This window comes from Salvelinus fontinalis, chromosome 26 (genome assembly GCF_029448725.1).
Source record: "Salvelinus fontinalis isolate EN_2023a chromosome 26, ASM2944872v1, whole genome shotgun sequence".
NCBI lineage: Eukaryota > Metazoa > Chordata > Actinopteri > Salmoniformes > Salmonidae > Salvelinus > Salvelinus fontinalis.
This window is the reverse complement of record NC_074690.1, coordinates 37,300,948-37,318,298: the sequence shown is the minus strand read 5'-3', so window position 1 is coordinate 37,318,298 and position 17,351 is coordinate 37,300,948. Positions and strand designations below refer to the sequence as shown.

Here is a 17,351-nt window from a genome sequence, read left to right as displayed (position 1 = left end):
AGCTGAACTTCCGCCATGGCGGATTGAATAGAGCCATTTCTTTTTACTACTAGCACTGACTTCGCTGATAGCTACTTTGAGAAGAAAATGTGCCTACTATGACTGATGTGGTAGTCCCACCTAGCTATCCTAAGATGAATACACTAAGTCGCTGTGGATAAGAGCGTCTGCTAAATGACTATAATGTAAAAAAAAAAAAAAATAAATACAATATTGATGGACACTTTAGGTAAAACAATCATTTCAACTTTTAATCAAGATGCAATAGAATCATGTCAACATTATTTGTATAATAGAAACCTGAGACAACGGGAGTTGTAGTAAAACATTTACATCTTTGTTTCAGCAGAGACAATACTTGGTTATTCTCTACAGTCATTGGTCCAGTGCTTTGTGATGAGTGTGCCGCGTAGGGCCACTACCGGGTCTCTATAATGGCGACTCTACTGGGAGGATCTACGCGGTACAGGCCAAATCCCAGGCACACAGGCTGACTGAGCTGAGCATTGAACTGGTGCAGCTTGGTCAGGTTGATATTTACCTCAGAAAAGGTGATGGTTCCCTTCCCATAGTCTACCACCACTTTCACTCTGTTGCCTTTCAATGATTTGGCGATTTCACTCTTCATCTTGTTGTGGTAGGCAAACAGGTTTCCCTTTGCATTGTGTGTGATGCTCCAGGATTCCTTGTTGAGGCCAAAAACAGGGCCCTCAGTCCCCTTGCGCTTAATGCTCTGGTAGGACACAGCGATGTCCCAGTAGCCCTTGGCCTCCACCTCCCAGTAATGTCTCCCAGAGGAGTAGCACTGGGTGGTGAGAACCTGGGGGGCTTTGTCAAAGCGGGAGGGGTGGCTGGGGAGGGACAGTTTGTCTTCCATTCTCTCCACAGACTGGAGATCAAGGGACACTTTGAGAAAAGGGCTGGCCGAGTCTACATCCAGAGTCAGAGCACCTAAGAAAGACAAATGGGGACACAGATCAGTGACACACATATGCACATCAGATCAGTGATAGACTGACGCACACACACACTATAGACCCATTGTATCACTGCTTACGTTGGGCTTCTCTGGTGTCTGCATTTCTGTAGCCCTTTGGTGGATTGTCAACTATGAATTCTGTAAACAAATACATCACATCTCTTATTACCACACAGCAATAAAGATGTATTGCCATACTTATTTCTACAGTACAGGAATCTTCAAGTTTGATCATCCACAAAGAACAAAAGTTATTTATTTGCTTCTCACCTGCCACGGAAGAGTAGACATCGTGCAGCCATACTTATTTCTACAGTACAGGAATCTTCAAGTTTGATCATCCAAAGAACAAAAGTTATTTATTTGCTTCTCACCTGCCACGGAGGAGTAGACATCGTGCAAGAGAGTCTCCTGTTTCTTCAGTGTGTCTGTGAGGGTTTGATTTTCCAGAGAGGAACTATATGCTGTGATGGAGACAAAATGTTCATCAGACACACACACACACACACACACACACACACACGTGTGCACCCACCCACTCAGGCAAGATGGCCACCATTATGCCTGTACCCAAGAAGGCAAACGTAACTGCTTAATGACTATCGCCCCTCTGTCATCATGAAGTGCTTTGAGAGACCAGTCAAGGATCATATCACCTCTACCTTACCTGACACCCTAGACCCACTTCAGTTTGCTTACCGCCCCAATAGATCCACAGACGATGCAATCGCCATCACTCTGCACAATGCCCTATCCCATCTGGTCAAGAGGAATACCTATGTAAGAATGCTGTTCATTGACTATAGCTCACCATTCAACACCATAGTACCCTCCAAGCTCAACATTAAACTCAAGACCCTGGGTCTGAATCCCGCCCTGTGCAACTGGATCCTGGACTTCCTGACGGGCCGCACTTAGGTGGTGAAGGTAGGAAACATCACCCCCACTCCGCTGATCCTCAACACTGGGGCCCCACAAGGGTGCGTGCTCAGCCCCCTCCTGTACTCCCTGTTCACCCATGACTGCGTGGCCATGCATGCCTCCAACTCAATCATCAAGTTTGCAGACGACAACAGTAGTAGGCTTGATTACCAACGATGACGAGACAACCTACAGGGAGGAGGTGTGAGCTCTGGGAGAGTGGTGCTCAACGTCAACAAAACAAAAGGAGATGATCGTGGACTTCAGGAAACAGCAGAGGGTGCACCCCCCTATCTACATCGATGGGACCGCAGTGGAGAAGGTGGAAAGCTTCAAGTTCCTTGACGCACACATCACTGACAAACTGAAATGGATCACCCACACAGACGGTGTGGTGAAGAAGGTGCAACAAAGCCTCTTCAACCTCAGGAGGCTAAATAAATTTGGCTTGTCACCTAAAACCCTCACAAATTTTTACAGATGCACAATTGAAAGCATCCTGTCGGGCTGTATCACCGCCTGGTACGGCAACTGCACCGCCCGCAACAGCAAGGCTCTCCAGAGGGTGGTGCGGTCTGCCCAACGCATTACCGGGGTCAAACTATCCAACCTCCAGGACACCTACAGCACCCGATGTCACATGAAGGCCAAAAAGATCAACAAGGACATCAACCACCCGAGCCACTGCCTGTTCACCCCGCTATCATCCAGAAGGTGAGGTCAGTACAGGTGCATCAAAGCTGGGACCGAGAGACTGAAAAACAGCTTCTATCTCAAGGCCATCAGACTGTTAAACAGCCATCACTAGCACATTAGAGGCTGCTGTCTATAGGCATAGACTAGGAATTACTGGCCACTTTAAGGTATAGAACACTAGTCACTTTAGTAATGTTTACATATCTGGCATTACTCATCTCATGTCTATATACTGTTTTCTATACTATTATACGGTATCGCATTCACTTAATAATGCTTACATATCTTGCATTACTCATCTCATATGTATATACTGTTTTTTCTATACTATTCTACTGTATCTTTGTCCGTTCCATTCTGACGTCGCTGGTCAATATGTATATAGTCTTAATTCATTCCTACTTAGATTTGGGTGTATTGGGTATATGTTGTGTAATCTGTTAGATATTACTTGTTAGATATTACTGCACTGTCGGAGCTAGAAGCACAAGCATTTCGCTATACCCGCAATAACATCTGCTAAGCACGTGTATGTGACCAATAGAATTTGATTTGATACACCCACACATACACCTTGCTGAAGTCCAAGTGTATGCAGGTCAATGACTGACAATGTTATTTGGGGCAAGTAAGAGAGTAAATGACACATTTCATACTATATAAAGAAATCAAAGACGTGACTGACTGCGTCATTATCAGATCTACTCACCATAATAAAGGACAATGAACCAGAGGCACAGCAACACCACAGTTACACTGTTAATGCGGGAGTCTTTGGAATTAGAGTTCTGCCTCTGTGCACAGAGAAATAAAACTATGAATCTCGCAAGAAATCAAAAACAATCAAAGCATTACAGTAGAGTACACGAACGTAGAACTGACTTGGTTTTTGAAGTCTTCTTTCAACTTGCTGACAGAGTCCTTGCATTCCTGTAGCTTTCCCTCTAGCACCTGGAACTGCTGCTCCAGAAATGCCTGAAACCCATTTACACACATACTCACAGATGGACACTGAGTGTACAAAACGTTAAGAATACCTGCTCTTTCCATGGCAGACTGACCAGGTGAATCCAGGTGAAAGCTATGATCCCTTATTGATATCATTTGTTCAATCCACTTCAATCAAGGGGAGACAGGTTAAAGGTTTTCTAAGCCTTGAGACAATTGAGACATGGATTGTGTATGTGTGCCAGTCAGAGGGTGAATGGGCAAGACAAAGAATTGAAGTGCCTTTGAACGGGGTATGGTAGTGGGTGCCAGGCGCACCGGCTTTTATTAAGAACCGCAACGCTACTGGGTTTTCCACACTCAACTATTTCCTGTGTGTATCAAGAATGGTCCCCCACCCAAAGGACATCCAGCCAACTTGACACAAGTGTGGGAAACATTGGAGTCAACATGGGCCAGCATCCCTGTGGAACGCTTTCGATACCTTTTAGAGTTCATGCACTGACGAATTTAGGCTGTTTTGAGGGTAAATGTTCCTAATGTTTGGTATACTCCGTGTATATGTACTTGTGTTTGAGGAGTGCTATTATTCCTGTGTTTGTTTGTCTGCGATATTATACATTACAATATTGTGCCAATCATTCTGCATGTGCAGAGTGTCTGGGTGGTGTGTGTATCATTCTGTTTTATGGTTTATTTATTTGTGTCTTAAGCACATGAACAAACAAATTTCCCCTTGATGGGATAATAAAGTCGATATAGTTTGTGTTTGTGAGACAAAAAATTTTGGATTAAGACTGGAAGAACCTCACTTCATTCTCAAACCCGGGATTTCTACAGTACATACAGTACCTGCCTGGAAGTGTACTATGTGTATGAGAAAGTCTCTGCCCCCAAATCCTACCCCGCCCCATTTACTCTGGTTGAATGAGGATAACAGAAAATAAATCAAATATGTAAAACTAGCATTGTACATATTTCTCCTATGGCTATCCTTAAGAAGAGAGGTGAAACACTCACAGTCAGTTTTCTCCCCAGAACGTTGGTGGCGTCAACAGTGAGGTTTGTCTGCTTCTTGTCCATGGCACAGATATTACAGATGTAGGTTTTCGACATGGAGCAGTAGTACCTCAGCACCTCATCGTCATGCTCAGGGCACCTCCTCCTGCTCAGGTCCCCCAGGGGTTTGACCAGAGGGTGTCCCATGTAGGCAGGTAGTTGCAGGTGATCATGGACATGCTCCTGACACAGTGACACCTCACACTTCAGACACGTCTTCACTGCCAGGCTCTGTTTCTCTGGACAGCAGTCACAATACGCACTCTCTGTCTTAGCCTTCAATTTAATCAGAAAATCAATCAGTTAATCATGGTTAATTTATAAGTCAACAAAACCAATCTAGTGACAGGTAGCAGGGCCAGAGTTATGGGCCCACCCTACCGTACTTCCTTGCCCTCCCAAATAAGATTTTCAGACAAGATAGAACGGCCAAAGGGGGCGGTGTTGCAATCTACTGCAAGGATTGCCTGCAGAGTTCTGTTTACTATCCAGGTCTGTTCCCAAACAATTTGAACTTCTACTTTTAAAAATCCACCTCTCTAAAAACAAGTCTCTCACTGTTGCCGCCTGCTATAGACCACCCTCTGCCCCCAGCTGTGCTCTGGACACCATATGTGAACTGATTGCCCCCCATCTATCTTCAGAGCTTGTGCTGCTAGGCGACCTAAATTGGAACATGCTTAACACCCCAGCCATCCTACAATCTAAGCTTGATGCCCTCAATCTCACACAAATTATCAATGAACCTACCAGGTCTCACCCCAATTCCGTAAACACGGGTACCCTCATAGACATCATCCTAACCAACTTGCCCTCCAAATACACCTATGCTGTTTTCAACCAAGATCTCAGCGATCACTGCCTCATTGCCTGTATCCGTAATGGGTCAGCGATCAAACGACCTCCACTCATCACTGTCAAACGCTCCCTGAAACACTTCAGCGAGCAGGCCTTTCTAATCGACCTGGCCGAGGTATCCTGGAAGGATATTGATCTCATCCCGTCAGTAGAGGATGCCTGGACATTTTTTTTAAATGCCTTCCTCACCATCTTGAATAAGCATGCCCCATTCAAGAAATTTAGAACCAGGAACAGATATAGCCCTTGGTTCTCTCCTGACCTGACTGCCCTTAACCAACAGAAAAACATCCTATGGCGTTCTGCATTAGCATCGAACAGCCCCCGTGATATGCAACTTTTCAGGGAAGCTAGAAACCAGTATACACAGGCAGTTAGAAAAGCCAAGGCTAGCTTTTTCAAGCAGAAATTTGCTTCCTGCAACACAAACTCAAAAAAGTTCTGGGACACTGTAAAGTCCATGGAGAATAAGAACACCTCCACCCAGCTTCCAACTGCACTGAAGATAGGAAACACTGTCACCACCGACAAATCCACTATAATTGAGAATTTCAACAAGCATTTTTCTACGGCTGGCCATGCTTTCCACCTGGCTACCCCTACCCCGGTCAACAGCACTGGCCTCCCCTCTGCTACTCGCCCACGCCTTCCCCATTTCTCTTTCTCCCAAATACAGTCAGCTGATGTTCTGAAAGAGCTGCAAAATCTGGACCCTTACAAATCAGCCGGGCTAGATAATCTGGACCCTTTCTTTCTAAAACTATCTGCTGAAATTGTTGCCACCCCTATTACCAGCCTTTTCAACCTCTCTTTCGTGTCGTCTGAGATTCCCAAAGATTGGAAAGCAGCTGCGGTTATCCCCCTCTTCAAAGGGGGGGACACTCTTGACCCAAACAGCTACAGACCTATATCTATCCTACCCTGCCTTTCTAAGGTCTTCGAAAGCCAAGTCAACAAACAGATTACCGACCATCTCGAATCCCACCATACCTTCTCCGCTATGCAATCTGGTTTCAGAGCTGGTCATGGGTGCACCTCAGCCACGCTCAAGGTCATAAACGATATCTTAACCGCTATCGATAGGAAACAGTACTGTGCAGCCATATTCATTGACCTGGCCAAGGCTTTTGACTCTGTCAATCACCACATCCTCATCGGCAGACTCGACAGCCTTGGTTTCTCTAATGATTGCCTCGCCTGGTTCACCAACTACTTCTCTGATCGAGTTCAGTGTGTCAAATCGGAGGGTCTGTTGTCCGGACCTCTGGCAGTCTCTATGGGGGTGCCACAGGGTTCAATTCTTGGACCGACTCTCTTCTCTGTATACATCAATGATGTCGCTCTTGCTGCTGGTGAGTCTCTGATCCACCTCTACGCAGACGACACTATTCTGTATACTTCTGGCCCTTCTTTTGACACTGTGTTAACAACCCTCCAGGCGAGCTTCAATGCCATACAACTCTCCTTCCGTGGCCTCCAATTGCTCTTAAATACAAGTAAAACTAAATCCATGCTCTTCAACCGATCGCTGCCTGCACCTGCCCGCCTGTCCAACATCACTACTCTGGACGGCTCTGACTTAGAATATGTGGACAACTACAAATACCTAGGTGTCTGGTTAGACTGTAAACTCTCCTTCCAGACTCACATCAAGCATCTCCAATCCAAAGTTAAATCTAGAATCGGCTTCCTATTCCGCAACAAAGCATCCTTCACTCATGCTGCCAAACATACCCTTGTAAAACTGACCATCCTACCAATCCTCGACTTCGGTGATGTCATTTACAAAATAGCCTCCAAAACCCTACTCAATAAATTGGATGCAGTCTATCACAGTGCCATCCGTTTTGTCACCAAAGCCCCATATACTACCCACCACTGCGACCTGTACGCTCTCGTTGGCTGGCCCTCGCTTCACACTCGTCGCCAAACCCACTGGCTCCAGGTCATCTACAAGACCCTGCTAGGTAAAGTCCCCCCTTATCTCAGCTCGCTGGTCACCATAGCAACGCCCACCCGTAGCACGCGCTCCAGCAGGTATATCTCTCTGGTCACCCCCAAAACCAATTCTTCCTTTGGCCGCCTCTCCTTCCAGTTCTCTGCTGCCAATGACTGGAATGAACTACAAAAATCTCTGAAACTGGAAACACTTATCTCCCTCACTAGCTTTAAGCACCAGCTGTCAGAGCAGCTCATAGATTACTGCACCTGTACATAGCCCATCTATAATTTAGCCCAAACAACTACCTCTTTACCTACTGTATTTATTTATTTTGCTCCTTTGCACCCCATTATTTCTATCTCTACTTTGCACCTTCTTCCACTGCAAACCAACCATTCCAGTGTTTTTTTTACTTGCTATATTGTATTTACTTCGCCACCATGGCCTTTTTATATTTTTATTTATTAATATATTTTATTTGCCTTCACCTCCCTTATCTCACCTCACTTGCTCACACTGTATATAGACTTATTTTTCACTGTATTATTGACTGTATGTTTGTTCTACTCCATGTGTAACTATGTGTTGTTGTATGTGTCGAACTGCTTTGCTTTATCTTGGCCAGGTCGCAATTGTAAATGAGAAAGTGTTCTCAATTTGCCTACCTGGTTAAATAAAGGTGAAATAAAAATAAATACAAATATTGAAATATTTATAATTTATTTGACTAAGAGACCCATCAATCTCAGTTAAAGCATCCAAGCAAGCGAAGCAGTGTCCCTCGGTCTCAGTATGTGTAGACCATGTATTTGATGCTGTCTGGATCAAAAGAGTATGGCATGTCATGCTATTTCTGTCCAGACAGCATCAGATACATGGGCTATATATAGAGGGGCGCTGTTTCGCTCACTCGAATGCTTTCTCCGGTGATATAGTTTCAGCAGAGAGGAAGAGGTGAAGCGAGAGGGCTCACAAAATCTGTCCAGTATAAGCCTAATGTGTTTCTACGGGAATATTATTTAGACCTAAGCTTGTTGCCTGTCTTCCCGCCTTTGGGACAAAGACTCCCATTGTTAGGGCGGAGACATGAGCATCTCGGTTTTAAGTCCCATCTGTTTAGGAAAGGGAATGGGGGGGGATATCTAGTCAGTTGTACAACTGAATGCCTTCAACTGAAACGTGTCTTCCGCATTTAACCCAACCCCTCAATCAGAGAGGTGCGAGGGGCTGACTTAATCGACATCCACGTCTTCGGCGCCCGGGGAACAGTGGGTTAACTGCCTTGCTCAGGGGCAGAACAAGAGATTTTTACCTTGTCAGTTCAGGGATTAGATCTTGCAACCTTTCGGTTTAGCTCAAATAAAAATGTATACAATAATTCCAAAAAAGGTTGTGCCTGTTCTGCATGTTATTTTGGCATTAATATGTGTCATATCAGTTTCTAAACACATTTATTGAGTTAATAAAGCTGCAGGTGTGGCAGCCTAGCTCAGTGCTGTCTGTGGTGGAGGGGCAGCCAGCGGAAAATACAGAGCGTAGGGGTTGGTAATCTTCTCTAATTGCACCGGGATTGGCTCAGTGTTCTTTCACTTATGGGGACACTACGTCACCGCAAAATCTACAGGGAGAGATAGAAAGTTCAAGTCTACTTGGGTGCTGTCATAGATTTACATTAGAAGTGCCCATACAAGAAGGCTCAAGGTCATTGGCCACAGATAAAATGACGTCAAACCACGTTATATCTACAGTAGCTTTGATTTGACTGATCCTGTCAACATCATACTTTCAAAATCTTAGCTAGCAGTATCATCATGAATCACATCGACAATCTACTGGCAAATCCATTTCAATCCTTGTCATATGAAGAGAAATTAGAGATAAAAGGTATCAGTGCTCATCGGCCATTGGACACATTACACAACAAGTTGGAAATCGCAAATTCAACAATGAGTGGTTTGGAAGGAATCAGTGGCTAACTACAAGCGTTGCAAAGCAATCACCATTTTGCTTCCTCTGCCTGCTATTCAGTGGAGAGTGTGTGTGGTCCAAGTCTGGGTTTAAGGGTCTATTTTCCAAGCTTAAAATGATAATTCACATGCAACACCGTGGGCCAGAAAAGGTTGAATACATTGGCCCATGTGCCTCACCCTAATAATTTGGTCACTTTCCCCCTTATAATTTAGCCTACTGTTCTAACTTGGTGGTGCACATGTAGCCTATAGCCTGTTTTAGAGAAATGTCATCATTGAATATTGTAAGATAAGCCCCCTCTATTTATGCTACGGTTCTGATTTATACAGGGAGAATACTGTAAGAAAGGCCCTTGGATTCTGAATTCTGTCGCTATACATTTCAAAAGTGCTGAACAAATAGTTGTATTGACTATGTCTGTTCTAGCTCGCTAATAAATGTCTTAATCAAAATTACAGATTGCCTCATCTACTCTTCGTCCCCTTATGCCATAGTTTTTACATCTCAATTGTCAGTAGAAAACACATTTGTTTAAGCAAGTCAGCCATATCAGCTATGTTTTAAAAAAAGGCAGTAAACGAGGCTGAATAAACTGTTTCCCTGCCAGACAAGGCTCTGCTGATAACCAGGTGTAGCAGTGGTAAGGGTTCACTCCATGGTGCTGAAAAGAAATCTCTGCTGTTGAGACAGCTTTATGTAGGCCCTAACAGTTTGTAGGCACCGTTTGTCACCGTTATAGTGCAATTAATGCATTATTTAGTTTTGTTTATTGGCTTTGCTGGCCTGTATATAAAAAATATATATGTTGAGTTTGCCCCACCAAGAATTACATGCTAAAATTGCCACTGGTCTTAACTCACCATGTACAACACTTCTTTGCCTCACACAAGTCAACAAAATATTTAAAAAATCATTTTTTTTTTTTTACAGCCATTGGGAATGATAGTTCCTCATTATTTGAAAATCTTTCCAACACTCCCGGCCTCAATAATCACCAAGCCAGTGTGTGAAAGAGCAAAATATCATGAACTGATGATCCCATATATCCAGTGGAAATGCCATAAAAACAGCTTTCTGTCCCAAGCTCACCGGAAGGGGATACAGGGAAGTAGTTTAAAGAGAATACGGAGTATAACGTTATTAGATATAGTCTCAAATATGTGGTTATCTTGTTTAAGAGTAATGGGGCTGGCAGATAGGATTTAGTTTCTCCCTGTCGCTGGCCCACACTCCATTGCAGTAGGTGGCGGTAATGCACCATAACGTTGGATGCCAACCCCGATAAACCCCACCGAAGAAGAAGCTCACTGGCGCAGGAAACTTTGAGGTGTTAAACTGTTCCAAGTTCGTTCTTTACAGCTTCCGGTCGGACCACGTGATAAATTGATACAATGTTGAACTTCACTAGTAAAAACCGATAGAAAGGGAGGCAGACAGGCGGAGAAGAGAGATGAATGTGATTGAAACAACCGGAATTTTCATCAGGATACTTTCTACTGTTTTTATTATGCATTTTAATTAGTTGATAATGGAAGTTATAGGCTCTCTTGAGTTCTATGCTCTCACTTATTTAGCCGCCAATGGATCCATGTGGCAGAGGCTAGTGCTCTCACCATAGTTGAGTTTGAACTTTTAGATTTCATTTGTATGATTCACCACGTGACAATGATTTTGAGAAACGAAAACGTTATTATTGAAAGAAAACTGTTCCACGAAAATGTGCATATCAGTAGAAATTGTAGGATAAATTGTAAGCTTCCCCAAACCTGAAACTCATGGTCTTTGCTATTACACCCATTTAAAAAAAAAATCGTTCACAAATAGTTGGCCAGCCTATGGAAATCAAATGTCTGCCTGGCGTAGTGATTCATAATGGCCCCAGGTCTGACAGATAAAGACACAAATTATGATACATGTAACAGAAGTCTTGGCAGAAGTAATAAACCAGATCTGTGAACAAATTGAGAGGAGCACCTTCAGGTTTTCTCTGAAGTCCTCTGCGATGTTAGCCAGGGTATAGCTCTTCTGGACGTCAATCGTGGATCCAAAGTAGGCCCTGCAGTCTGGGCAGCGGAAGGGCATGTTTGAACCGAAGTCTATTATGCCCTCCAGACACACCATACAGTAGCTGTGCCCACAGGACAGCTGGTGCGGGTCTTTAAATATGTCATGGCACACTGGGCATGTCAGCAACACCTCAAGCTGGGTTTTGCTTGACAGAGGAATGGTACAGTCTTCGTCCATCTTGCTCCCTTCCTGCTGTTCAAAGATTGGAGTATAAGGTTAAAAGGAAATGAAGTATCCCCTGACTGCTGTAGGTGGTGCTCCAAAATGTCCGTTTCAAATAGTAGCCATCTGCTGAAGTGCATGGCACGTTAACGCAGTAGGCAATTAGACATGGGAAGGTCTGTGTACTGCCGCTAAATCACACAAAAGGCAATAATTTACCTGTAATGTCAGCTTTCAGTCCTTGCCTGTGTGTACTTCCCTGTGTACAGTTCAGACATTCAAAAGTGAAAGCAAAGCTCCCTGTTTATACTTCCTTTGGAGGCGGGGCTAGACTCAACTGTCATTGGAGCCACTTCACAATAGGGAAGTAGTCTGCAGTTATATCTTTGGAGCTGGAATTTTTCTATACGCTATAAAATAAACTACTGTATCATACATTAACTTTTGTAACAAAAGAGACGGGATTCACACAACCAGACACTTCTGATGTGTCAATTTTTACAAGGCATTAGTGAAACCAATAATACAAGTGGTGTTTTTTTATTGCCAGACAAAAGGGCCAACCACAGTACATACCATACAACAGACCTTTTCACGCAGACGCAGGGAATTACAGTGCATTAGGAAAGTATTCAGACCCCTGGACTTTTCCCACATGTTATGTTACAGCCTTACTCTAAAATGGATTCACGTTTTTTTTCCCCCTCAATCTACACACAATACCACACAAGGACAAGCTCTGTCAGAGTGACTATCAGGTTCTTGGCCAAAATAATATATTTTTAATTGGAACACAGATAAGTGTTAAGGGTTAAAACAATTTTGTATTAAAAATAAAATCCATGTAGTCATATTTGTAACATCTTCAGCAAATCACAAGCCAGAGAAATCAACTTCAATCAAAAATGATATGAAATAACTTCTCTCTACAAATAACATTCAAATGTGTATTTGCAAAATTAAAGGCTGCATCATACTTCCCATTATTTTAATTTTAAACTAAGTCATGTGTCTTTAGATAAACTTCCCTGACATCTACACAGGAAAAAGTAAGGAGGGTGTTCTCCTGACAAAAACAGCACTATGAACAAAGAGGAGAGGCAGTTGCTGCATTACTATAGTATTTGGCATAATGGTTCAAGATAAAAGTATAAAACAAACATGCAAATTTAAGCCTACCTTTACAACTACTTACAAACCAAAATACACAAAGGAACAATCTGTTTGTATTTACTACAAAGTGAAAAGATGTATCATGAAAACAGATTGCTGTCTGAGAAAGACCTCAAACTAATCTCAGCCCTGGCCAATGTACAACACTATGTATTCTTCAAAGAGACATGCAACAGTTCCATGTCCCTTGTGTTTTGGCCAACGAAATACAGTGTAAAGACCTAGGGCCAGTTTCCAGACCCAGATTAAGCCTAGTCCAGCATGCTCAATAGAAAATCTCCATTGAAATAACTTTTTGGTTCAGGACTAGGCATTATCGATGTCTGGAAAAACATTATGGCTATTAATAACATCAGTGTCCACTAAAGCTTTACTCAGATGATCATTCTGGACAATCCAAACTTACGCAGGATGGTTGACTGTCTCATTTCAGATCTTTCCACTGTCCCCATCTTCCGTCATAATGGTTATTTACAATCATAGTATCTTTCAAAAACAACAAATGCTGAACGATAGGTTATAAATGAGGAATGGACATTTAGTAGTTTCAGTTAGAGGTAGATTAGCTTTGTAATGCGGCTTACACAACCAGCCGATAAAGGCTGCTAGGTGCTAATGCGTAGGCACAGCTCTCTTTGTCGGAAAGTGAGCTACTTCGCTGTCACTCCCAAGTGATCAACGCTGTGTTCCTCAAGGTTCCTGAGGATTCTGAAGCTCTTGGAGCAGAAGGAGCAGGTGAAAGGTCTCTCACCTGTGTGAAAGCGCAGGTGAGCCTTCAGATTGTCCCTAAGCCGGAAGCTTTTCCCACACTGGAGGCAGCTGTGAGGCTTGTCCCCCGTGTGGAACCTCTCATGCCTGCGGAGGCTTTTCCGCAGGGCAAACATCTTTGAGCACTGGTAGCATGAATAGGGCTTCTCCCCGTTGTGGAAGCGCTCGTGCCTCCTCAAGATCTTCCTGCGTTTGAACCTCTTCCCGCAGATCTTGCAGCCGTAAGAGCGGATCGGAGAGAGGACGCTTTGAAGCCGCCAGACCCCGTTCCCACACTGAGTGAAGCAGCACAGGCGCCGGCCTGTGTGGAGGCCCTGGTGGGTTTTGAGGTCCTTGGGCATGGGGAACCTCTTGCTGTTGTGACAGTTGCTCCCATTAGCCTTCTTCCCTCCAGAGTTCTTGTCTCCAGGCACCAAAAGCAGGTTCACAAGCAGCACCGAGCAGGCCCTCGTCAATTTGTGCTCCAGGGAGGTCTGGTCCAGCTTGAAATCCACCTTCTTCTTCATCATATGGTCCAGCTTGAAATCCACCTTCTTCTTCATCATCATCTGGTCCAATGCACCCATAGATGTCAACTTTCGCTTAGCCTGTTCAGGAGCCAAAGCCCCATCTGAGGAAGACGAGCTATAGGCGGTCTCCTTTGCGGTGCTGACACTGGCCTGTTGGGGCTCCACCTGGGTAGGCTTTTCTTTACAATTAGGCTGTGGTGTTGAATACTGCTTTTCTGCCTTTGGGACCATTTGGCAGATGACTTTAGTCACCCTTTCTGTGTTCATTCCGTTCTCTGATTCTGTCTTGAGGGGCTGGAGTTTCTGCTTAATTTGGGAACTTTGAACAGTACCAGAGAGGTGGTTTGGATACACAGGGGCTAGAGGATAGAAAATAAAATAGTTGTTAGATGGTAACCTCAACCCTTTATATACAAAGTCTTTATAACAAATATACAGTGGGGAGAACAAGTATTTGATACACTGCCGATTTTGCAGGTTTTCCTACTTACAAAGCATGTAGAGGTCTGTAATTTTTATCATAGGTACACTTCAACTGTGAGAGACGGAATCTCAAACAAAAATCCAGAAAATCACATTGTATGATTTTTAAGTAATTCATTTGCATTTTATTGCATGACGTAAGTATTTGATACATCAGAAAAGCAGAACTTAATATTTGGTACAGAAACCTGTGTTTGCAATTACAGAGATCATACGTTTCCTGTAGTTCTTGACCAGGTTTGCACACACTGCAGCAGGGATTTTGGCCCACTCCTCCATACAGACCTTCTCCAGATCCTTCAGGTTTCGGGGCTGTCGCTGGGCAATACGGACTTTCAGCTCCCTCCAAAGATAATCTATTGGGTTCAGGTCTGGAGACTGGCTAGGCCACTCCAGGACCTTGAGATGCTTCTTACAGAGCCACTCCTTAGTTGCCCTAGCTGTGTTTTTCGGGTCGTTGTCATGCTGGAAGACCCAGCCACGACCCATCTTCAATGCTCTTACTGAGGGAAGGAGGTTGTTGGCCAAGATCTCGCGATACATGGCCCCATCCATCCTCCCCTCAATACGGCGCAGTCGTCCTGTCCCCTTTGCAGAAAAGCATCCCAAAAGAATGATGTTTCCACCTCCATGCTTCACGGTTGGGATGGTGTTCTTGGGGTTGTACTCATCCTTCTTCTTCCTCCAAACACGGCGAGTGGAGTTTAGACCAAAAAGCTCTATTTTTGTCTCATCAGATCACATGACCTTCTCCCATTCCTCCTCTGGATCATCCAGATGGTCATTGGCAAACTTCAGACGGGCCTGGACATGCGCTGGCTTGAGCAGGGGGACCTTGTGTGCGCTGCAGGATTTTAATCCATGACGGCGTAGTGTGTTACTAATGGTTTTCTTTGAGACTGTGGTCCCAGCTCTCTTCAGGTCATTGACCAGGTCCTGCCGTGTAGTTCTGGGCTGATAACTCACCTTCTTCATGATCATTGATGCCCCACGAGGTGAGATCTTGCATGGAGCCCCAGACCGAGGATGATTGACCGTCATCTTGAACTTCTTCCATTTTCTAATAATTGCGCCAACAGTTGTTGCCTTCTCACCAAGCTGCTTGCTTATTGTCCTGTAGCCCATCCCAGCCTTGTGCAGGTCTACAATGTAACCCTGATGTCCTTACACAGCTCTCTGGTCTTGGCCATTGTGGAGAGGTTGGCGTCTGTTTGATTGAGTGTGTGGACAGGTGTCTTTTATACAGGTAACGAGTTCAAACAGGTGCAGTTAATACAGGTACTGAGTGGAGAACAGGGGGGCTTCTTAAAGAAAAACTAACAGGTCTGTGAGAGCAGGAATTCTTACTGGTTGGTAGGTGATCAAATACTTATGTCATGCAATAAAATGCAAATTAATTACTTAAAAATCAAACAATGTGATTTTCTGGATTTTTGTTTTAGATTCCATCTCTCACAGTTGAAGTGTACCTATGATATAAATTACAGACCTCTACATGCTTTGTAAGTAGGAAAACCTGCAAAATCAGCAGTGTATCAAATACTTGTTCTCCCCACTGTATTTATGCATCTATAGCTTCACCGCCACCTAGAATTAATGTGTTTACTGGAATAGATAACTTGTTCTCCTTCTGGCTCAGTGGTTGTTGGGGATTCTGGTTCCAGACTGCTCCCCTTCACCATTTCCACATCCTGACAGATGGATGACAAGCCAAAAATATAACTACTTAGCTCTTGTAATACAGGTGTCAGCAACTCAAATTAGCCAACACTACAGGTCAAAAGGCCATGGGTTATTTTAACAAACACAAAATACATCTTATGGTTCACAAATCACATTAACCCCAAACACTGACCTTGTCTTCTAGAACATAGCACTTTAGGTCAGCAGGCTGATTAGCCTCCAGCAGGGTGATATGAAGTGCAGGACCCTCCTCCTCACTGCTCCTTTTCAAAGGACCACTGCTCACCTTTGAGAAGGAGCACTGTTTTGGGGCTAGAGGGAATGGGGGGGGGGGGGGGGGAGCAAAGCACACAAACATTCCATTGGTTTGATCAGCATGGTTTGATCAGCACTGACATGAATAACAATGTAGAGATTAAATAAATCACTAATTGTGCATAACTTTATTTTTTGCCTCAAATGTTGTTTGTTGACATTTTGTCAGTCATCTATATTTTGCAGTATCCTAATTGCTAGAACATGATTGTTCTACTTGCTAGTATCCTGCAGCAAGATCCGTTTGATGAGATTGTAAACTATGTTTCACTGGGATCTTAACAGCAACAACGTTACAGTGTGATGAAGTAACACTTTCATATACCAGGTAACTCCTCATCCACTTGAACTCCGATACTGCGAAAACATTTCTTGCCTGACTTTTTGACAGAGTCCATCGTTTGCAGGATTTCATTTTGCTCTGTCCGCCCTTCAATGAGAATGGTGGTTCCTGTAGCTGGGAAGTGACACTCGAACAGTTTCGTTATTTCCACGACGGCCACTTTTGTAAGTGAATCCAAAACAGACACAATCTGGGTTTGAAAATTCACGTCGACCGACACAGACATGCTGACAGCTGTTAATGAGCGCACAGTTAAGAAAATGTTACAAATGTTGAAGCCAAAAAGCTTGTCACGAAAGTGAACTGTGTTTATATCAACCACATGGTAGGAGAAGCTAGGGGCGTGTCTCTGACGTTCCATCATCAAGTTCGCTCAGCGGCTCGCGCCAAATTCACCTTATTTCCGGGAAATCGTGGTGCGTAATATGGTAATATGTTATCATGTCATATAAAATAAAATAATTCTAACAGTGA

General features: G+C 43.9%; 2 protein-coding genes across 2 annotated transcripts; both read right to left on the bottom strand.

Moving 5' to 3' along the window:
* Positions 1-230: 230 nt before the first annotated feature.
* LOC129824249 (E3 ubiquitin/ISG15 ligase TRIM25-like) lies at positions 231-11,925 on the bottom strand. The gene is made up of 8 exons (XM_055883740.1): positions 11,823-11,925; positions 11,349-11,633; positions 4,565-4,879; positions 3,479-3,571; positions 3,306-3,390; positions 1,354-1,443; positions 1,058-1,117; positions 231-951 (listed from the first exon to the last, which is right to left on the bottom strand). Exons 2-8 carry the CDS (start codon positions 11,616-11,618, stop codon positions 419-421), a joined length of 1,446 nt encoding a protein of 481 aa, XP_055739715.1. The 5' UTR covers positions 11,619-11,633; positions 11,823-11,925; the 3' UTR covers positions 231-418.
* Positions 11,926-12,127: 202 nt separating this feature from the next.
* On the bottom strand, positions 12,128-17,251 carry LOC129824247 (zinc finger protein 773-like). Its single transcript, XM_055883738.1, has 4 exons — positions 16,860-17,251; positions 16,392-16,531; positions 16,143-16,227; positions 12,128-14,412 (listed from the first exon to the last, which is right to left on the bottom strand). Exons 1-4 carry the CDS (start codon positions 17,239-17,241, stop codon positions 13,427-13,429), a joined length of 1,593 nt encoding a protein of 530 aa, XP_055739713.1. The 5' UTR covers positions 17,242-17,251; the 3' UTR covers positions 12,128-13,426.
* Between the last annotated feature and the right edge of the window lie 100 nt (positions 17,252-17,351).

Bases quoted from the DNA above. Each gene is read 5' to 3' on its own strand.
- LOC129824249 (XM_055883740.1), bottom strand. From the start codon at position 11,618: ATGGACGAAGACTGTACCATTCCTCTGTCAAGCAAAACCCAGCTTGAG. The intron at 4,880-11,348 runs GTGCTCCTCTCA...ATTAAATTGAAG, and splicing joins ACTTCAGAGAAAACCTGAAG to GCTAAGACAGAGAGTGCGTA. The intron at 1,118-1,353 runs GTGAGAAGCAAA...ATTTGTTTACAG, and splicing joins TGTCTACTCCTCCGTGGCAG to AATTCATAGTTGACAATCCA.
- LOC129824247 (XM_055883738.1), bottom strand. From the start codon at position 17,241: ATGATGGAACGTCAGAGACACGCCCCTAGCTTCTCCTACCATGTGGTT. The intron at 16,532-16,859 runs GTATATGAAAGT...CATTCCCTCTAG, and splicing joins AGTGGATGAGGAGTTACCTG to CCCCAAAACAGTGCTCCTTC. The intron at 16,228-16,391 runs GTCAGTGTTTGG...TCCATCTGTCAG, and splicing joins GCTATGTTCTAGAAGACAAG to GATGTGGAAATGGTGAAGGG.